Source organism: Rhipicephalus microplus, chromosome 1 (assembly GCF_043290135.1).
Source record: "Rhipicephalus microplus isolate Deutch F79 chromosome 1, USDA_Rmic, whole genome shotgun sequence".
Taxonomy (NCBI): Eukaryota; Metazoa; Arthropoda; class Arachnida; order Ixodida; family Ixodidae; genus Rhipicephalus; species Rhipicephalus microplus.
In genome coordinates, this window is record NC_134700.1 from 9,089,317 (window position 1) to 9,111,859 (window position 22,543).

Consider the following 22,543-nt stretch of genomic DNA (forward strand, 5'->3'; position numbering starts at 1 on the left):
GAACTTCAGCGCGTGCGCAGTCGATGATGGTATGATGATTTGACAGAAAGTCTCACCCGAGGATAACGTCATGCGAGCACACTAAAAGGACGATGAACTCGAGCCACATAGAGCCTTCGATGAGTATGCGGGCCGTACAGGTGCCGAGAGGTCGAACTGGTTGTGCGCTAGCTGTACGACGCGATAGTCCAGAGAGCGGCGTGGTGACTTTGCGTAGGGAGCGGCAGAGCTGGGCGGCTATAGCAGAAACGGCAGCACCTGTGTCGACGAGGGCAAAGGTAGAAACACCATTGACAGATATGGCGATGACGTTAGCAGGTGAAGTGCGAGGACTTGAGGGTTTCGACGTCGGCGCAGTTCTTGCCTCTGTAACTGCGGTGTTCAGTTTTCCCGGTTGGAGGAAGCGGGTCGAGGACGCATTGGGGACAGTGATCGCTTGCGAGGAGATGGGGAGCGGGGAAAGTGAGTCTGAGGTGAGGGCTGGGGTGACCGAGACTCGGGAAGGTTAGTGTATCCATACTGCGGTGAGGGATAGGGAGCAGGTATGTGCATGGGCTGTGGGTCATACCGTAACGGCCGAGTAGCGTCGTGGAGTGGTTGGAAGTGACAGCGACAATATCGTGCCACGTGTCCTGGAGTACCACAGGCGTAGCAGATCGGTCGATTGTCAGGAGTGCGCCAGAAATTGCTGACTCGCGGTGCAGCCCAAGGTGTCGAAAAAGGGGCGAAGTGGTGTGCTACTGAAGACAAAGGTGGCAAATGCTGCTGGCGGGGTCTGCTGCGTACCACCTGGGCATACGTAAGAGGCAGGGCCACGGGCTGCATAGCCGGTGCATGGGCGACAGGCATGGCCACAGGCTGCTGGTGGGAAGCGACGGGAACAGCCTGAGCTACCTTTTCGGCAATAACGTCGCAGAGTGTTGAGGGCAGACGAGAGGATGGCGGCTGCGTCGTGAAGGGAATCAACGACAGTTGCCGAGCTACTTCTTCACGCACGGAGTCTTTAATTTCTTGCAGGGTTGGTGAGTGGTCGGGAACGGAAGTGAGACTGGAGAGCGAGTCGGCGTGGGAGGAAAATGGCCGAGTCAGGGCACGCTGCTTGCTCAACTCGTCGAAACTTTGACACAAAGTGACAAGTTCCGCAACGGTGGCGGGATTACGGGCCAGGAGCATCTGAAATGTGCCGTCATTTATCCCTTTGAGGATGTGTTAAATCTTCTCCGACTCGGGCATGGTGGTGTTCACATGGTTGCAAAGACGAATAATGTCTTCGATGTAGCTGGTGAAAGATTCCGTTGGCTTCTGTGCGCGAGTCCACAAGCGTTGTTCGGCTTTGGACTTGCAGACAGCGGGTTGGCCGAAAACGTCAACAAACAACTTTTTGAAGATGGATCACGTTGTAATGTCGTTTTTGTGGTTGTTATACCACATTTCGGCCACGTCAGCGAGGTAAAAGATGACGTTAGTCAACTTGTCCGCGTCATCCCCCTTATTGTTTGCGCTCACCAGTTCGCAGTTGGTGAACCAGTCTTCCACGTCGGTCTCATCAGCTCCGCTAAAGACCTTCGGCTCTCGCAAGCGAAGAACGCTGGGGTTGCAGGAGGATGGAGTGGAAGAGCCAGGTTGCGCATTGTTGGTGGCCTTGATCGGAGGTAGCGTTCGGTTGCGCAGCTCCAGGTTTAGGCGACGGTGAATGGCAGCACCCATGTTCAAGCGACGGGGAATGCCAGCACCCTCCAGTAATTGAAAAGGGGTTTATTGGCGTGTATTGTGACGGTGGTCCTACAACGAAAACATGATGTGCTTGATGTATGCGCAGGCATTCTTTCAGATGACTGGTACATGGGCAAGGTCGTTCCCATCTACAAATCAGGTGATAAGAACTGTCCATTGAACTACCGTCCCATTTCTTTAACAAGCGTCCCATGCAAAATCATGGAACATGTCATCTACTCTCAGATTGTAAACTTTCTAGATTTCAACAGCTTTTTTCACACCAGCCAGCATGATTTTAGGGAAGGATTCTCCTGCGAAACACAACTAGCAATATTTCTTTATGATCTGCATGCTAACCTTGACAACAACTTACAAACTGACGCAATCTTTCTAGATTACGCAAAGGCATTCGACACAGTACCCCACCAAAGACTAATGCAAAAAGTATCCCAGTTAAACTTAGACCCAATGTACTGAATTGGATCAAAGCATTTCTAACTAACCGTTCTCAATTTGTGCATGTTAATATTAAATCTTCTGCTTACCGCCAAGTAACATCAGGCGTACCTCAAGGTTCAGTTCTTGGCCCCCTCCTGTTTCTGATATACATCAACGACTTACCCCTCAGCGTATCCTGTAAAATCCGCATGTTTGCAGATGACTGCGTAATCTATCGGACGGTAACTAACACTCACAACCAAACTCTTCTCCAGAACGATCTTAACAACATTCAAGATTGGTGCGATAATTGGCTTTTGTCTCTTAACCCTAACAAATGCAAACTTGTTACGTTTACCCGCCGTAAGAATCCTTTCATTTTTTCATATCATATTGCCGCGAACTATGCCTTCTCGTCTGTGTTTCGTGGCGAACATCTGGCTGCGCCCGATCGTGCTATCTGTTGTGGGCCGCACCCATACTGTGCCGCAAGCGAAGTGCATGTTTTCCTCCTCCCTCGGACTATCTCATTGTGATAGGGAGAGCGTTTCGCGGTGGGCCGTTCCTTCCGCACAACTGTGGTGAATGTCATCAAAAACTTCCTCTTGAATTCCTGCCACGATCCAAGTGTGCTCTCGTGATTTTCAAACCACGTTTGAGCTGAGTCGGCAAGGTAGAAGAACACGTGCCTCAGCGTCTCTTCGTCGTCCCAGCGGTTAAAGAGCCTGACCCGTTCAACTTGCTCCAACCAGTCTTCGGGATCCTCCGAAGGAGACCCGTGGAATGGTGGCGGCTCCTTGGGTTGCTGGAGGACTACAGGGGGGTTTGCAGGGTTCGTCATAGTAGCAGCGTTGTTCATGGTGGTGGTCACGACGTCTTCTTTCTTTACGTTTTCCGGAAGCAGTCCAAACTCCGGCTGAAGTCCGAGCTGTCGGCGGCTGGCGCGAGTTGGACTTGCCCGACGACCTGTCAGGGGTTCAGGGTTCATGTACCCAGCACCTCCACCAGATGTCACGTAGCCAGGAACGACGCAGAGTTCTTGGGAAAAACTAGTTTTTTATTAGAGCGAACCTGTGCTCTGAAAATGAATGCCAAAGAATGATAAATCCAGGTGGTGAAGGAACGGCCCACCGCGAAACGCTCTCCCTATCACAATGAGATAGTCCGAGGGAGGAGGAAAACATGCACTTCGCTTGCGGCACAGTATGGGTGCGGCCCACAACAGATAGCACGATCGGGCGCAGCCAGATGTTCGCCACGAAACACAGACGAGAAGGCATAGTTCGCGGCATTGCCCCCCGCGAAAAAAAAAGAGCATCGGCCCGATGCTACTAATAAAAAAAAGTAGTCAAGAAAAAGTCAGTCATCTGGCGTAGTAAGGCTTAAGCCTAACCACGTGGACAATTTCGGGCCGCGTGCGTCGTCGTGACATGCCATGGTCGTTGTCGGGGACAACCTCGTAGCTGAGTGGGCCTACACGTCGCTGAATTTTATAGGGCCCGAAATACCGACGCAGGAGCTTCTCACTGAGTCCGCGACGTCGAATAGGGGTCCAAACCCACACAAGATCACCTGGGTCATAATCGGCGTCGCGGCGTCGGAGGTTGTAGCGTCCGGCATCCACGAGGTGTTTGTCTGTTATGCGCACTCGAGCAAGCTGGCGGGCTTCTTCCGCGCGTTGTAGGTACCTTTGGACGTCGGTGTTGAGGTCATCATCTTCTACGTGTGGAAGCATGGCGTCGAGCATTGTCGTCGGCTGTCGCCCATAGACAAGCTCAAATGGGGGCAATTTAGTAGTTTCTTGGATAGCTGTGTTGTACGCGAACGTGACGAAAGGGAGTACGTCATCCCACGTCTTATGTTCAACGTCGACGTACATAGACAGCATATCCGCGATCGTCTTATTCAGGCGTTCGGTAAGCCCGTTGGTCTGGGGGTGATACGCCGTGGTCTTCCGGTGATCCGTGTGGCTGTAGTGCAAGACCCGTTGCATAAGCTCTGCAGTGAATGCCGTTCCGCGGTCCGTGATCAGTACTCCAGGGGCTCCATGTCGCAGCACCACTTGGTGGATGAAAAATTTGGCGACTTCTTCTGCAGTTCCCCTTGGGAGCGCGGCGGTCTCTGCGTAGCGCGTCAAGTAGTCCGTGGCTACTACAATCCACTTGTTCCCGGCCCGTGACGTGGGGAACGGTCCGAGAAGATCCATGCCAATCTGTTGGAAGGCCCTCGATGGTACTGCAACCGGCTGTAGGAAGCCGGCGGGTCTGGTCGGCGGCGTTTTTCGGCGCTGGCAGTCGCGGCAGCTCCTGACGTAGTGGGTGACGTTGGACGTGAGACGCGGCCAGTAGTATTTTGCCTTTATCTTTCCCAGCGTGCGGGCCGTGCCGAGGTGCCCCGATGTCGGGTCGTCGTGACACGCTGCCAAGATTTCGTCACGGAGACCAGCGGGGATGACGAGAAGGTACTTTGTTCTCGTTGTAGGGTCAAAGTTCTTCTTCACGAGCACCGAACTTTTCAAAGCGAAGGTGGTGTAGTTGCGCTTAAAAACCCTTGGCACTGCGGCGTTGTGTCCTTCGAGATGTTCGATTAGGGCGCGCAGCTCGGGATCGGCACGTTGTTGAGTGGCAAGGTCACTGTCTGTCACAATACCAAAAAACGGGACGTCATCCTCGGGGTCCTGTGGCGGCTCCTCGACGGGAGCCCGTGATAGGCAGTCGGCGTCCGAATGTTTCCTGCCGGATTTGTAAACGATGGAGACGTCGTATTCCTGCAGGCGCAGGTTCCATCGCCCAAGGCGGCCTGAAGGGTCCTTCAAGTTTGCGAGCCAGCACAGCGCATGGTGGTCGGTTACTACCTTAAACGGCCTGCCGTAGACGTATGGACGAAACTTCGAAATGGCCCATATTATCGCAAGGCACTCTTTTTCAGAGGCCGAATAGTTCCTTTCTTCTTTGGAAAGGCCACGGCTGGCATAAGCGATTACTTTTTCACAGCCGTTCTGTTTTTGTACAAGGACAGCGCCCAAGCCTACGTCACTTGCGTCTGTGTGCATTTCTGTCTCTGCAGAATCGTTGAAATGTGCAAGCACAGGTGGCCGCTGTAAGCGATTTTGCAGTTCACCGAACGCGTTCTGCTGTGCTTCCTCCCAGCGAAACTGAACACTGTCTTTCGTCAGGCGCGTGAGCGGTTCGGCGATTTTAGCGAAATTTTGCACAAAGCGTCTGTAGTACGCGCAAAGACCGAGGAATCGTCGCACGTCTTTCTTGTCTTTCGGCCTCGGGAAACTTGCTATGGCTGACGTTTTTGCGGGATCAGGTAGGACACCCGCGGCGTTGACGATGTGGCCCAAAAACTTCAGTTGGTCGTATGCGAAATGGCACTTCTCAGATTTCAGCGTTAATCCCGACGCACGAATGGCTTCGAGCACAGACTCTAGCCTCGCCAGGTGTTCGTCGAAATTCCGCGCAAATACGACGACGTCGTCAAGGTAAACGAGGCAGGTGTGCCATTTCAGGCCGGCTAGTACGGTGTCCATGACTCTTTGGAATGTGGCCGGTGCCGTGCATAGCCCAAAAGGCATTACCTTGAACTCGTATAGTCCATCCGGCGTTATAAATGCTGTCTTCTCACGGTCCCTTTCGTCGACTTCGATTTGCCAATATCCGGTTGTCAGATCCATATGAGAGAAGTACTTGGCATGGCAAAGATGGTCGAGGGCGTCGTCGATTCGAGGGAGTGGATATACGTCTTTTTTCGTGATTTTGTTCAGTCGCCGGTAGTCGACGCAGAACCTTAGAGTGCCATCTTTTTTCTTGACGAGCACAACTGGGGCAGCCCAAGGACTTTTGGATGGTTGTATCACATCGGCGGCGAGCATGTCGTCAACTTGGCTCCGAATAACTTCGCGCTCGTGGGCAGAAACACGGTAAGGCGACTGCCGCAATGGTCGGGCGTCCTCTTCGGTGATTATGCGGTGCTTTGCAAGGGGTGTCTGACGTAGCGTCGAAGTCGACGAGAAACACTCGCTGTAGTGGCGTAACAGAGCGCGTATCTGTTCTCGTTTTTCTTGCGGTAGCGCCGGATTCACGTCGAAGAGATGAGCAGACTTGATGTCATCCGATTGGCGTTCAAGGTTGGCGACGGCAATCACGTCCCTTTCCTCCGGAATTTCTTCGAGCAACGCGATGGAAGTGCCCTTGTTGAGGTGCTGATATTCTTCAGTGAAGTTCGTGACTAGAACGTGCGACTTTCCCTCGACCAACCGTATAATACTTCTTGCGACGGAGACACCGCGGTCCAAAAGTAAACTGTGGTCGTTCTCCACGATGGCGTCCGTGTCCGGAGTGGTGCCCTGAGAGTAAACGGCGATCATCAGGCTTGCACGGGGAGGCAGGGTGACGTGGTCATCGGCAATCCTCAAAGCGGTATGCTGTTTCGCACTTCCTTTTGTTGTAGCGCTGCGATCAGCCGAGAAACTGATCGACTTGGCTTGAAAATCAATAATAGCACCATTCTCAGTCAAGAAGTCCATGCCTAGAATCACAACGCGGGAGCAGCAGGGCAATATGACGAAGGCAGCAGGGTAAGTGGTGCCATTTATGGTGACGCGTGACGTACAAGTTCCACAAGGCGTGACGAGGTGGCCTCCCGCAGTACGTATGTGTGGACCGTCCCAGCTAGTGGCAACTTTCCTCAGTTTCGATGCAAATGGGCCGCTCATCACTGAATAGTCGGCACCCGTGTCGATTAGTGCAACTACGTCGAGGCCGTCAATGCACAGTTGTATATCAGAAGTGGTCACTCTCGAGTTTCGGGTTCGTCTGGGCGTCCTCTCACGGCTTGTTCGCGTTGATGGTCGGTGTACAGGCGTCGTCGTCGTCGTCTTGGTAACTGCGGACTTGGTTGCATCGGGTAGCGGCGGCGCCATGTGGCTGTCGTCGTGCTGGGGAATCATGTCGGGGACACAACGGAGCGTCGGGCTGTGGGCGCATCGTGCATCTTCGTCCATTGCGCGTCGGTGCGTCGCTGGAGGGTTTTTTCTTTGCGGCCGTGGCGCAACTTCACCTCCCGAAGCTGCAGCTCTTAGTTTCCCCTTCCTGGGCTGGGGGACCTTCCGCGTGTGGAGTTAGAGTGGCTACTGCGGCTTGTTGATCCGTAGGGGTGGGGCGACGGTGACCGGCTGAAGCGAGCTGGTTCCTGGCTAGTGCGAGAGAGGTACTCGTTGATCTCCCTCGGTCGTTGGCCGGGTACGGGGCGTGGTGCGTCGACTGAGAAACCTGGCAAGCCGAGTTGTCTGTAGGGGCAGCGACGATAGACATGGCCGGCTTCTCCGCAGTGGTAACACAGCGGACGACGGTCGGGGGCTCGCCATACATCGGTCTTCCTTGGCGTCGGAGGTTGAGCCGTAGGTAGTCGGGCGGGCGACGAGTAGTGGCGTCGCGGCGACTCTTGGCGACGAGTTACCAGCGGGCGACTGGTGCCAATTGCAGCGGCGTAGGACATCGCCTGTAGCTCGCGTGGTGCTTCCGGAAGCGTAAAGGTGCCCAGTGCTTGTTGCACCTCCTCACGGATGACGTCGCTTAAGGAAGCCACTTGTGGTTGCGGCACCGCTGGAAAAAGTTTCCGCAACTCCTCCCTTACTACGGCGCGAATTGTCTCACGTAGTGTATCCGTCGGGATACGTGTCCCGTCAACGCAGTTCGAACTGCCCACGTCGACAAACTGGCGGTTACTCTGCCTAGCGCGCATGTCGAGGGCCTTCTCAATTGTGCTAGCCTCAACGACGAATTCGGCGACGGTTTTGGGGGGATTCCGGATAAGCCCAGCAAACAGTTCTTCCTTCACACTGCGCATTAACAGCCGTAACTTTTTTTCTTCGGACATTTCCGGATCAGCTCGCTTGAAGAGCCTTTTCATTTCTTCAACAAAGACAACAACCCCTTCGTTAGGGTGTTGCATGCGCGTCTGCAGCATGGCCTCGGCGGTTTCGTGGCGAACATCTGGCTGCGCCCGATCGTGCTATCTGTTGTGGGCCGCACCCATACTGTGCCGCAAGCGAAGTGCATGTTTTCCTCCTCCCTCGGACTATCTCATTGTGATAGGGAGAGCGTTTCGCGGTGGGCCGTTCCTTCACCACCTGGATTTATCATTCTTTGGCATTCATTTTCAGAGCACAGGTTCGCTCTAATAAAAAACTAGTTTTTCCCAAGAACTCTGCGTCGTTCCTGGCTACGTGACATCTGGTGGAGGTGCTGGGTACATGAACCCTGAACCCCTGACAGGTCGTCGGGCAAGTCCAACTCGCGCCAGCCGCCGACAGCTCGGACTTCAGCCGGAGTTTGGACTGCTTCCGGAAAACGTAAAGAAAGAAGACGTCGTGACCACCACCATGAACAACGCTGCTACTATGACGAACCCTGCAAACCCCCCTGTAGTCCTCCAGCAACCCAAGGAGCCGCCACCATTCCACGGGTCTCCTTCGGAGGATCCCGAAGACTGGTTGGAGCAAGTTGAACGGGTCAGGCTCTTTAACCGCTGGGACGACGAAGAGACGCTGAGGCACGTGTTCTTCTACCTTGCCGACTCAGCTCAAACGTGGTTTGAAAATCACGAGAGCACACTTGGATCGTGGCAGGAATTCAAGAGGAAGTTTTTGATGACATTCACCACAGTTGTGCGGAAGGAACGGCCCACCGCGAAACGCTCTCCCTATCACAATGAGATAGTCCGAGGGAGGAGGAAAACATGCACTTCGCTTGCGGCACAGTATGGGTGCGGCCCACAACAGATAGCACGATCGGGCGCAGCCAGATGTTCGCCACGAAACACAGAGAGTGGCTACTGCGGCTTGTTGATCCGTAGGGGTGGGGCGACGGTGACCGGCTGAAGCGAGCTGGTTCCTGGCTAGTGCGAGAGAGGTACTCGTTGATCTCCCTCGGTCGTTGGCCGGGTACGGGGCGTGGTGCGTCGACTGAGAAACCTGGCAAGCCGAGTTGTCTGTAGGGGCAGCGACGATAGACATGGCCGGCTTCTCCGCAGTGGTAACACAGCGGACGACGGTCGGGGGCTCGCCATACATCGGTCTTCCTTGGCGTCGGAGGTTGAGCCGTAGGTAGTCGGGCGGGCGACGAGTAGTGGCGTCGCGGCGACTCTTGGCGACGAGTTACCAGCGGGCGACTGGTGCCAATTGCAGCGGCGTAGGACATCGCCTGTAGCTCGCGTGGTGCTTCCGGAAGCGTAAAGGTGCCCAGTGCTTGTTGCACCTCCTCACGGATGACGTCGCTTAAGGAAGCCACTTGTGGTTGCGGCACCGCTGGAAAAAGTTTCCGCAACTCCTCCCTTACTACGGCGCGAATTGTCTCACGTAGTGTATCCGTCGGGATACGTGTCCCGTCAACGCAGTTCGAACTGCCCACGTCGACAAACTGGCGGTTACTCTGCCTAGCGCGCATGTCGAGGGCCTTCTCAATTGTGCTAGCCTCAACGACGAATTCGGCGACGGTTTTGGGGGGATTCCGGATAAGCCCAGCAAACAGTTCTTCCTTCACACTGCGCATTAACAGCCGTAACTTTTTTTCTTCGGACATTTCCGGATCAGCTCGCTTGAAGAGCCTTTTCATTTCTTCAACAAAGACAACAACCCCTTCGTTAGGGTGTTGCATGCGCGTCTGCAGCATGGCCTCGGCGGTTTCGTGGCGAACATCTGGCTGCGCCCGATCGTGCTATCTGTTGTGGGCCGCACCCATACTGTGCCGCAAGCGAAGTGCATGTTTTCCTCCTCCCTCGGACTATCTCATTGTGATAGGGAGAGCGTTTCGCGGTGGGCCGTTCCTTCACCACCTGGATTTATCATTCTTTGGCATTCATTTTCAGAGCACAGGTTCGCTCTAATAAAAAACTAGTTTTTCCCAAGAACTCTGCGTCGTTCCTGGCTACGTGACATCTGGTGGAGGTGCTGGGTACATGAACCCTGAACCCCTGACAGGTCGTCGGGCAAGTCCAACTCGCGCCAGCCGCCGACAGCTCGGACTTCAGCCGGAGTTTGGACTGCTTCCGGAAAACGTAAAGAAAGAAGACGTCGTGACCACCACCATGAACAACGCTGCTACTATGACGAACCCTGCAAACCCCCCTGTAGTCCTCCAGCAACCCAAGGAGCCGCCACCATTCCACGGGTCTCCTTCGGAGGATCCCGAAGACTGGTTGGAGCAAGTTGAACGGGTCAGGCTCTTTAACCGCTGGGACGACGAAGAGACGCTGAGGCACGTGTTCTTCTACCTTGCCGACTCAGCTCAAACGTGGTTTGAAAATCACGAGAGCACACTTGGATCGTGGCAGGAATTCAAGAGGAAGTTTTTGATGACATTCACCACAGTTGTGCGGAAGGAACGGCCCACCGCGAAACGCTCTCCCTATCACAATGAGATAGTCCGAGGGAGGAGGAAAACATGCACTTCGCTTGCGGCACAGTATGGGTGCGGCCCACAACAGATAGCACGATCGGGCGCAGCCAGATGTTCGCCACGAAACACAGACGAGAAGGCATAGTTCGCGGCAATATGATATGAAAAAATGAAAGGATTCTTACGGCGGGTAAACGTAACAAGTTTGCATTTGTTAGGGTTAAGAGACAAAAGCCAATTATCGCACCAATCTTGAATGTTGTTAAGATCGTTCTGGAGAAGAGTTTGGTTGTGAGTGTTAGTTACCGTCCGATAGATTACGCAGTCATCTGCAAACATGCGGATTTTACAGGATACGCTGAGGGGTAAGTCGTTGATGTATATCAGAAACAGGAGGGGGCCAAGAACTGAACCTTGAGGTACGCCTGATGTTACTTGGCGGTAAGCAGAAGATTTAATATTAACATGCACAAATTGAGAACGGTTAGTTAGAAATGCTTTGATCCAATTCAGTACATTGGGTCTAAGTTTAACTGGGATACTTTTTGCATTAGTCTTTGGTGGGGTACTGTGTCGAATGCCTTTGCGTAATCTAGAAAGATTGCGTCAGTTTGTAAGTTGTTGTCAAGGTTAGCATGCAGATCATAAAGAAATATTGCTAGTTGTGTTTCGCAGGAGAATCCTTCCCTAAAATCATGCTGGCTGGTGTGAAAAAAGCTGTTGAAATCTAGAAAGTTTACAATCTGAGAGTAGATGACATGTTCCATGATTTTGCATGGGACGCTTGTTAAAGAAATGGGACGGTAGTTCAATGGACAGTTCTTATCACCTGATTTGTAGATGGGAACGACCTTGCCCATGTACCAGTCATCTGAAAGAATGCCTGCGCATACATCAAGCACATCATGTTTTCGTTGTAGGACCACCGTCACAATACACGCCAATAAACCCCTTTTCAATTACTGGAGGGTGCTGGCATTCCCCGTCGCTTGAACATGGGTGCTGCCATTCACCGTCGCCTAAACCTGGAGCTGCGCAACCGAACGCTACCTCCGATCAAGGCCACCAACAATGCGCAACCTGGCTCTTCCACTCCATCCTCCTGCAACCCCAGCGTTCTTCGCTTGCGAGAGCCGAAGGTCTTTAGCGGAGCTGATGAGACCGACGTGGAAGACTGGTTCACCAACTGCGAACTGGTGAGCGCAAACAATAAGGGGGATGACGCGGACAAGTTGACTAACGTCATCTTTTACCTCGCTGACGTGGCCGAAATGTGGTATAACAACCACAAAAACGACATTACAACGTGATCCATCTTCAAAAAGTTGTTTGTTGACGTTTTCGGCCAACCCGCTGTCTGCAAGTCCAAAGCCGAACAACGCTTGTGGACTCGCGCACAGAAGCCAACGGAATCTTTCACCAGCTACATCGAAGACATTATTCGTCTTTGCAACCATGTGAACACCACCATGCCCGAGTCGGAGAAGATTTAACACATCCTCAAAGGGATAAATGACGGCACATTTCAGATGCTCCTGGCCCGTAATCCCGCCACCGTTGCGGAACTTGTCACTTTGTGTCAAAGTTTCGACGAGTTGAGCAAGCAGCGTGCCCTGACTCGGCCATTTTCCTCCCACGCCGACTCGCTCTCCAGTCTCACTTCCGTTCCCGACCACTCACCAACCCTGCAAGAAATTAAAGACTCCGTGCGTGAAGAAGTAGCTCGGCAACTGTCGTTGATTCCCTTCACGACGCAGCCGCCATCCTCTCGTCTGCCCTCAACACTCTGCGACGTTATTGCCGAAAAGGTAGCTCAGGCTGTTCCCGTCGCTTCCCACCAGCAGCCTGTGGCCATGCCTGTCGCCCATGCACCGGCTATGCAGCCCGTGGCCCTGCCTCTTACGTATGCCCAGGTGGTACGCAGCAGACCCCGCCAGCAGCATTTGCCACCTTTGTCTTCAGTAGCACACCACTTCGCCCCTTTTTCGACACCTTGGGCTGCACCGCGAGTCAGCAATTTCTGGCGCACTCCTGACAATCGACCGATCTGCTACGCCTGTGGTACTCCAGGACACGTGGCACGATATTGTCGCTGTCACTTCCAACCACTCCACGACGCTACTCGGCCGTTACGGTATGACCCACAGCCCATGCACATACCTGCTCCCTATCCCTCACCGCAGTATGGATACACTAACCTTCCCGAGTCTCGGTCACCCCAGCCCTCACCTCAGACTCACTTTCCCCGCTCCCCATCTCCTCGCAAGCGATCACTGTCCCCAATGCGTCCTCGACCCGCTTCCTCCAACCGGGAAAACTGAACACCGCAGTTACAGAGGCAAGAACTGCGCCGACGTCGAAACCCTCAAGTCCTCGCACTTCACCTGCTAACGTCATCGCCATATCTGTCAATGGTGTTTCTACCTTTGCCCTCGTCGACACAGGTGCTGCCGTTTCTGCTATAGCCGCCCAGCTCTGCCGCTCCCTACGCAAAGTCACCACGCCGCTCTCTGGACTATCGCGTCGTACAGCTAGCGCACAACCAGTTCGACCTCTCGGCACCTGTACGGCCCGCATACTCATCGAAGGCTCTATGTGGCTCGAGTTCATCGTCCTTTTAGTGTGCTCGCATGACGTTATCCTCGGGTGAGACTTTCTGTCAAATCATCATACCATCATCGACTGCGCACGCGCTGAAGTTCAATTTTCGCACCTGTGTGACGAACCTTTGCACGAAACCCTTGAGCGGTCGCCCAAACTTATCGTACGTGAGGACACTGAAATTCCGCCAGCCTCTCTTGCCGTTGTCCCTGTTTGCTGCGATGACCATAACGATGCTACGGTAATGTGTACACCTTCCGACATTTTCATGAGCCGCAGAGCCGTTTCTTTGCCTTTCGCTACACTTGATGTCACTGCTGGCCAAAGCAATATTTTCGTCTACAACCCCCTTTCTGCACCACTTACGCTACTTGCCGGTGAATGTGTCGGTTGAGTGGATTACCTTGATTCTTCTTTATTCCTTAACATGCCAGACGATTCGTGCAGTAGCACCTCGACCGAACTTCATGCCTTTTCCCCACTGAAATGCTCGTCGAGTGACACCTTCTTGAGTTCCATCGCCGACACCTTAAGTGCTCAAGAACGCGCCCAGCTTCTTAATCTCCTCCAGCACTTCGCGAATTCATTCGACGTTTCTCAGGCGCAATTAGGTCGTACTTCCGCAGTGCACCACTACATTGACACCACTTCACACCAGCCATTGCGTCAAAGAACGTACCGTGTCTCTGCTGCAGAATGTCACGTCATCAACGACCACGTCGAAGAGATGCTACGTCGTCGCGTTATTCAACCATCGCACAGTCCTTGTGCACCTCCTGTCGTTCTAGTTCGAAAAAAGGATGGATCGATTCAATTTAGCGTCGACTACCGACGATTAAACAAGGTGACGCGGAAAGACGTCTATCCATTACCACGCATTGACGACGCCCTTGACAGCATCCAAGGAGCCGAATTCTTCTCCTCCTTAGACTTACGATCTGGATACTGGCAGGTTCCTATGGCAGAAGCTGATCGCCAGAAAACTGCGTTCATTACACCAGATGGCCTGTATGAATTTAACGTAATGCCTTTTGGGCTTTGTAATGCCCCTGCCACGTTTGAACGACTTATGGACAACACACTGCGTGGAGTGAAGTGGTCTGTGTGTCTATGCTACCTCGACGGCATTGTCGTTTTCTCTCCCGATTTTCCTACACATCTGCTTCGGCTCCAACTGGTTCTGACGTGTTTAACCAACGCTGGGCTCCAACTAAACCTTAAAAAGTGCCGCTTCACCGCGCCAGAGCTGTCCATCTTAGGGAACATCGTGTTCAAGCATGGTGCTCTACCCGACCCTGCAAAACTGCGAGCAGTCGCCGAGTTCGCGAAACCTACTACACTGAAAGAATTACGCAGTTTCATTGGACTATGCTCGTGCTTCCCGCGCTTCATTCGAAATTTTTCGTCAATCATGTCACCACTGACCAACCTCCCACGCGGTAACGCAGACCTTTCATCATGATCTCCTGACTTTGACGTCGCGTTCGCCATGCTACGTAGTCTGCTAACATCTCCTCCCATTCTACAGCATTTCGACCCAACAGCTGCAATGGAAGTTCACACAGACGCTAGTGGGGTTGGTCTTGGCGCTGTCCTCGCCCAGCGCAAGCCGGGCTACTCCGAATACGTCGTCGCTTATGCGAGTCGCACGCTCACTAAAGCTGAGGCCGATTACAGCGTCACTGAAAAAGAGTGCTTAGCGCTAGTGTGGGCGCTTCGCAACTTCCGCCCTTGTTTGTAAGGTCACCCATTAAAGCTGGTAATGGACCACCGTGCACTTTGTTGGCTCGCCCCATTGAAAGATCTTTCTGGCCACCTAGCTCGGTGGGCACTGCAAATCCTGGAGTACGACATTCGCGTGATCTATCGCAGCGGACGCAAGCATTCTGACGCCGACTCCCTGTCCCGTTCGCCTCTACCTCCCGACTCGGCCTGTGGAACTACTGGTACCAACTCCGTCGCATTTCTCGACCTCGACTCGTTTGCCGGTGAACAACACAAGGACGACTGTCTCTCTGGATTGTCAACCACTGCGATATCACGATCTCTCCGACGTCAAGCTGCTCATTTTGCCATTCGTGATCGGCTGATGCACCGACGCAACTACGCCCCTGAAGATCGTAAGTGGCTCTTGGTTGTCCCCCGCAGCTTGCGATCACAAATATGCACCACCTTTCACGACGATCCCCAATGTGGCCATGCTGGAGTTCTCAAAACTTACGAACGCGTTCGCCGTCGCTTTTACTGGCGCGGAATGTATAATTTTGTTCGAAAATTCGTTATGGGCTGCCCTGACTTAACGCCGCAAATCACCGCCTTTTCACTCGTCCGGTGCGCTTCAACCGCTTCCGTGCCCTGTCAAACCTTTCGATCAAATCGGAATTGATCTTGATGGCCCTCTACCACCAACATAGGATGAAAAGCGGTGGATAATAGTCGCTGTGGACCATTTCACATGCTACGCTGAGACCGCCGCCCTTCCAAGTGCCACTGCGCGGGACGTAGCGTCCTTCGTCCTCCATCAATTCATACTACGACATGGTGCTCCTCGAGAACTACTAAGTGACCGAGGTCGAGCCTTCCTATCAGAAGTCGTCACGGCTCTGCTTTCTGAATGCCATGTTGTTCATCGCAAGACCACGGCATACCATCCGCAGACTAACAGGCTCACGGAGAGATTTAACCGCACACTCGGCGATATGCTCGCGATGTATGTGACATCTGATCATACTAACTGGGATCGCATTCTTTCATTCATCACTTTCGGATACAACAGCGCGGCACAGTCCACCACTGGATTTTCACCTTTCTTTTTCCTTTATGGACGCGAACCATTCCACACCATCGACACTCTGCTTCCATACGGTCCTCACGCATCCGAATGCCCATCTGTGTCCGAAGCTGCCCGAAAAGCGGAAGAGTGCCGTGAACTCGCACGCACCTTTACGTCACGAGAACAGCAGCGCCAGAAAGAAAACAACGCTGGCTCTTCACGAAGCCACAGCAATGCCCCGGGATCATTTGTATGGCTGGCTGTTCCTTACCAAATCCCTGGCCTTTCCACAAAACTCGTCCCGAAGTACGAGGGTCCTTACCACGTTTTGGAGCAAACCTCGCCGGTGAATTTTCTCATTGAGCCACTTTCCCCATCTGACGACATGCGCCGGCGTGGACGTGACATCGTCCACGTCGCCCGCCTTAAGCCATCTTATAGCCCTCTGCCTCGAGACTCTTAGGTCGACAGGATGGATCTTTTTTGGCGGGGAAAATTGTGAAGAAGAAAACGCATCGTTGGCAAGCAACATCGCCATCGCTTGGGTACTGGGTCCTGAACTTCGCTCACTCGCCTCGTGCTAATCGTCGCCGGCATCTGCTTGACCGTTGCGCTGTCCCGATCGTGTTTTCGTCGTAGGGCCACCCTCGCAATACACGCCAATAAACCCCTTTTCAACGCGAACAATAATTTATGACTAAAAAGTGGTTCTCTACCAACGAACGTTACAGGATGGAGTGGTATCTGTTGTCGGTTGGGTAACGGAAACTGTTGTCTTCTCAGCGCTTCTAATTCTTTACACTGGAATAAAATGTGAAGTACAGTGAGTGCTTCTCCACATCTATCACAGAAAGGTGGATCGCCCCCAGACAAAAGAAATGAATGCGTTGTATGTGTATGTCCTGTTCTTAACCTTGTAAGGATTACTTCCGTGTGGCGTGACTTTGATACTGGCGGGCAGTGACCAAGTTGTGACTTGAGGACATGCAATTTATTATCTGTGTGTGTGTCCCACGTGCTCTGCCAATAACACCTGAGCTTTTGAATTAAAACAGCTTTCAAGTCGAGTGCAGGAATTGGTATCGAAGTGTTGATAGTGGTTTTGTAGGCGGATCGAGCTAGCTGGTCCACCAGAACCTTGCCTTGTATTTCGTGGTATCCTGCCACCCAACAGACTATGACATGCTGCTTGGATGAGTAGATTGTGCATAAAAGCGAATAAAGCCAGGCAAGGACAGGGTTTTTGTGCTTTTTAGGTGTTTTCAAAGCTTTTAGTACGCTTAGGGAATCTGTATATATTATTGCCTTCTTTAGTTTTATTTCTTTATTGTGTTTAACAGCCGCAAGTGTCGCATAAGCTTCGCCAGTAAAAATGCTTGCATGAGGGTGCAGAACACCGGCTTCCGAAAAGGATGGGCTGACGGCTGTGTACGAGACAGAAGTGTTAGACTTTGAAGCATCCATAAAGAACTCAGGACATGTCTATTCATGTTGCAGTTCAAAGAAGTATGTCTGGATATGTGCGATTGGTGCATGCTTCGTAACCTCTAGGAAAGGCACGTCGCAATCTTGCCACTGCCACGGTGGCAGGCATACTACGGGAGTCATCAAACGGTGTTCTAGTGGCACACCGGTTTCCTCCACTAGGCTCCTCACACGGAGTGAATAGGGCTGTCTCAAAGAAGGCCGTTTTTTAACTCAGCAAGGCTTGACATGTCATTATTTGTGGAAAGTCATGGGTGATCCTTGTCTGCGTTTACATCAAAATAATATTTAAAAGACATGTAACATCTCTTTAGGTGGAGCGACCACTCGTTCGAGTCCACGTACAAGCTTTCCACAGGGCTAGTGCGAAAAGCACCCGTGGAGAGACGGATGCCTAGATGATGCAAAGGGTCAAGCATTTTAAGGGCAGTAGGTGTCACAGACTGATATGCAATTGCCCCATAATCTAGGTGGGTACGTACAAGGCTTTTATACAAATTCATTGAACACTTCTTGTCGCTTCCCAACATAGTGTGTGACAAAACTTTCAGAATGTTCATAACTTTTATGCACTTGTTTTTTAAATATTTGATGTATGCTATGAAGGTTAGCTTGGTGTTTAAGATAATACCTAAGAATTTGTGTTCAGTATTAACAGAAAGACGTTGACCATGCAGTTGAATATCGGGTTCATGATGAATGCCTCTCTTCCGGAGAACAAGAGACACATTTTTTTCTGTGCATTCAGACGGAACCCGTTTTCTTCAGCCCTATTGGAGACTTTGTTCAAACCAAGCTGAACCTGGCGCTCACATATGGCCAGACTGCAAGATCTAAAGCCAAGTTTGACGTCATCGACATATGTACTATAAAACATATTGCGAGGGGTGGACAAGTGCAAAGAATTCATTTTGATAAGAAAAAGTGTGCAACTAAGTACACCACTTTGCGGCACGCCTGTTTCTTGGACAAATGTTTGGGAAAGAACGCTGCCTACTCGAACTCAAAATGTCCGGTTTGACAGGCAGCTTTCGATTATAGTAAATATTCTGCAACGCACGCCAACGTGGGACAGGTCTCTTAGTATTCCAAAGCGCCATGTTGTATCATATGCCTTTTCGATATTGCCACGTTCCATTTCCCAAGTTTTTGTTATCATCCAAAAACACTACAAGATTCTCAGCGCAAACCACGCCTGCAGTTTTTGAGAAGGTGCCGGACTGTAGTACATCATTTCGATAAGATCATGCCCACTGTGCGAACGGTACAGATTGTTCTGGAACCTACGCCACCGCCAGTGATAACGCTAGAACATTCGACGGCAAGTGTATAAATGCCGACGCGCTTCGCCACTTGTCAGTTGTTGATCGAAGGCCGACGCTCTGTTCACCGCTATCAGTCCGAGACTGCTATCTGTGCAAAACTGCTGCTGTAATTGGACTTTCCGTTTACCGGGCACAGGTTCGCCCAAATAAACATTTAAATCCCAACACGAAGTCTCCTGTATTCGGCCACGTCACGACCCTGTGACATTAGGTGGAGGTGCTGTTTCTTCCATGTACCGGACGCCTCCGTCAAGCCTTGAAACCAGCCCGCGCCGTGAAGACACCAACGCCGGCAACGAGCAGCGAGTTAGCCGCAGGCAACAAGGTCTGCCACCGGAGTACGGGCTTTTACTGGACAAGGCTCGGAAAACCAAGACGTTGACGTCGACCACGGCGACCATGTCAACGCCGGTTCTACCTGCCCCACTCCTGCTCCGGCAACCCAAAGAGCCGCCAACTTTTCCTGGTTCGCCACTGGAAAACGCGGAAAGCTGGATCAAAAGGTTCGACCGCGTCGCCGCCTTCATTGACTGGACAGACGAAGACAAGCTACGGCATGTGCATTGCGCCTTGGAAGATGCTGCTCGGACCTGGTTTGAAAATCAAGAGCGAAGCCTCACAACGTGGGACGCCTTTCGCGCCAGGTTCCTCACCACTTTCGCAAGTGTGGTGCGCAAGGAGAAGGCCGCAGCTCTCCTCGAAACCCGCATGCAGATGCCAAATGAAAACGTGGCGATATTCACGGAAGATATGATTAAACTCTTCCGCCACGCTGACTCTGACATGTCCGAGGAGAAGGTGCGTCTACTTATGCGATGAGTAAAGCAGGAACTTTTCGCCTGGCTGATCAGAAACCCGCATAAGATGGTCGCCGAATTCATTTCAGAAGCTACTACGATAGAGAAGACGCTAGAGATGCACACGCGGCAATATAACCGCAGCTTCTCGTCTACAAGCTACGCCGACATTCAAGTGCTCGGAACCACTGACTTGCGTGAGACGATCCGAGCGATCGGGCAAGAGGAGCTGCAAAAATTACTTCGTTCAGCGCAGCCTCACGTAGAATCCATCGCGGACGTCGTACACCAGGAGATCCAGCAGTCGCTGGGCGTTCCTCAGCCTCAAGAGCCGCAGCTGCAAGTCATAAGCTATGCTGCTGCAGCACGCCGCCACGCCCCACTTCCACGCGCACGCCAAAACGCCACCTCATCGCACTTCCGTCGCCAGACACCACCACCACCACCACCACCTCCACCCCCACCGACGACCTACCGTTCACCTGCGGGCCAGCGCAGTGCGAAGAGGAAAACCGACGTTTGGCGCACCCCTGATCACCGCCCACTGTGCTACCACTGCGGCGAGGCCGGGTACACTCAACGCTGTTGCCAGTACCGATAGATGGGACTGCGTGGCTCCGCCGTCGATGCACTACGTCCGCAGCCAGGAGAACGGCCACGTGACATCGCCGACTACCTGACAGGAACTCAAAAGACACCACGAAGTCTTTCCCGTTCGCCGTCGCCCAGCCGCCGCATGTCACCGCACCCCCGGCAGTACTCCAACTCAACGCGGGGCCGGTCTCCTAGCCCGTATCCAGGAAACTAAGGGCCGCAACCGGTGAAGGTGCGGTTGCTGCACGACGAACTACCGAAGATCCTCTGACGACGACGACGCCGCGACAGAGCTTTCCGAACACAACGCCAACCAGGCAAAGCCCTGACGGCGAAAGCTCACTTACCGAAGGTGGCCTGACGACGCAACATGGAAGCAGCGGAACAAGCCGACGCAGCCGTGACCCGACGCCACGCCCTAACTGTAATGCGAGACGGCGAACTAGCGACCTCGGCGTTCTTATCGACGGCCACAGTGTGACCGCTCTTGTCGATACTGGAGCCGACTGTTCTGTCATCAGTGGGTCGTTCGCCGCGAAGTTAAATAAAGTAAGGAGAGCTTGGAAAGGCCCTGAAATCCACACAGCCGGAGGTCATCTCGCAACGCCTGCTGGAATCTGCACAGCAAGAGTCACCATTAACGGCCGTATTTATCCTACAGATTTCGTAGTCCTACAGCGTTGCTCGAGAGATGTCATCCTTGGCATGGACTTCTTATGCCTCCATGGTGCTATCATCAACCTAAAAACTAAGACGATAACGTTATCCACAGAAGAAGCACTACCGCCGCGCACGCCGTCAGGACACCATGCCTTGAATGTGCTGGAAGAACAAGTCACCATTCCGCCTCGCTCAAGCGTTATTATTTCAGTCGGCGCTCCTAAATCACCTGACTTGAAAGGCGTCGTTGAAGGCAGTCAGCATCTGTTGGTCACCCGAAATATCTATGTCGCAAGAGGAATTGCAGAGCTGCGGGGAAGCAAAGCAATGGTTATGCTCACGAATTTCAGCAATGAGCACAAACATCTGAACAATGAAACAACGGTCGCATACATCGAAGAAATTGTCGAAGCCACCAGTGCTTTCGCCCTCGCCGATTCTGCGGAACCTGCTCAGAAGAACCAAGCCCCTCCCATAGCATTCGACATCAATCCCAGACTTCCGAACGATAAGCAAGAATAGCTCAAGGCCCTGCTCCTGCAATACGAAGATTGCTTTTCATCATCGAAAATTCGGCATACCACAATCACAAAACATCGCATCATAACCGAAGAAAACGCCAGACCACTCCGTCAAAGTCCGTACAGGGTTTCCACGCGAGAACGTGAGGCCATGAAGACACAAGTTGATGAAAAGCTGCGAAATGACATTATCCAGCCGTCCAAGAGTCCATGGGCATCCCCCTGGTGTTAGTGAATAAAAAGGATGGAACCCTATGTTTCTGCATCGATTATTGCCGCCTGAACAAACTCACAAGAAAGGACGTGTATCCTCTCCCACGATTAGACGACGCACTTGATCGGCTCAATAATGCCAAGTACTTTTCGTCAATGAACCTCAAGACTGGCTATTGGCAAATCGAAGTCGACAAAAGAGACCGAGAGAAGACGGCGTTTATAACACTGGACGGCCTCTTTGAGTTTAAGGTGATGCCCTTCGGCCTTTTCTGAGCGCATGCAACTTTTCAACGCGTTATGGATACAGTACTGGCAGTAGTGAAGTGGCAGACTTGCGTTGTGTACTTGGACGACGTCGTCGTGTTTTCGTCGAGTTTCGACGAGCATCTTCGGCAGCACAAAGCTGTACTTTAAGCCATCAAGACGTGCAGACTCACACTGAAGCCAGAAAAGTGCAGATTTGCGTACGAAGAGCTCTTGTTTCTGGGGCACGTTATCAGCAAGTCTGGGGTTCGTCCCGATCCATGAAAAACAGCCGCCATCGCGGACTTTCCGCCGCGCACTGACAAGAAGACCATGCACCGATTTCTGGGACTGTGCGCCCATTATAAGTGGTTCGTGAAAAACTTCGCCCGCATCGCTGATTGTCTCACTAACCTTACCAAGGCCGACGTGGAGTTCAAGTGGGAAACGCCACATGAACACGCCTTCAAGGAGCTTAAACATCGTCTCCAGACGCCTCCGTTACTTGCCTATTTCGAGGAATTCGCCGAGACAAAAATACATACTGACGCAAGCAGCGTAGGTCTTGGCGCCGTTCTTGTGCAGAGGGCTGACGGACTTGAAAGGGTTATTAGTTACGCCAGCCGATCGCTATCCAAAGCAGAAGCAAATTATTCCACAACAGAAAAGGAATGTCTCGCCATCATCTGGGCTACGTGGAAATTTCTCCCCTACCTGTATGGCAGGCCCTTCAAAATTGTGAGCGAACACCACGCCTTGTGTTGGCTAGCCA

At 52.5% G+C, this 22,543-nt stretch overlaps 2 protein-coding genes across 7 annotated transcripts in view; one reads left to right on the forward strand and one right to left on the reverse strand.

Annotated features, from left to right (window-relative positions):
* LOC119178190 (ATP-binding cassette sub-family C member 4) overlaps nt 1-22,543 on the forward strand; it is a 2,441,444-nt gene that overhangs the window by 1,086,141 nt on the left and 1,332,760 nt on the right. The window lies entirely within an intron of this gene.
* On the reverse strand, nt 8,985-9,833 carry LOC142773878 (uncharacterized; the record flags this gene model as incomplete). Its single annotated transcript, XM_075874658.1, is given in 1 exon segment — nt 8,985-9,833. A coding segment is annotated over 1 exon segment (846 nt), but the record flags the coding sequence as incomplete, so codon positions are not given.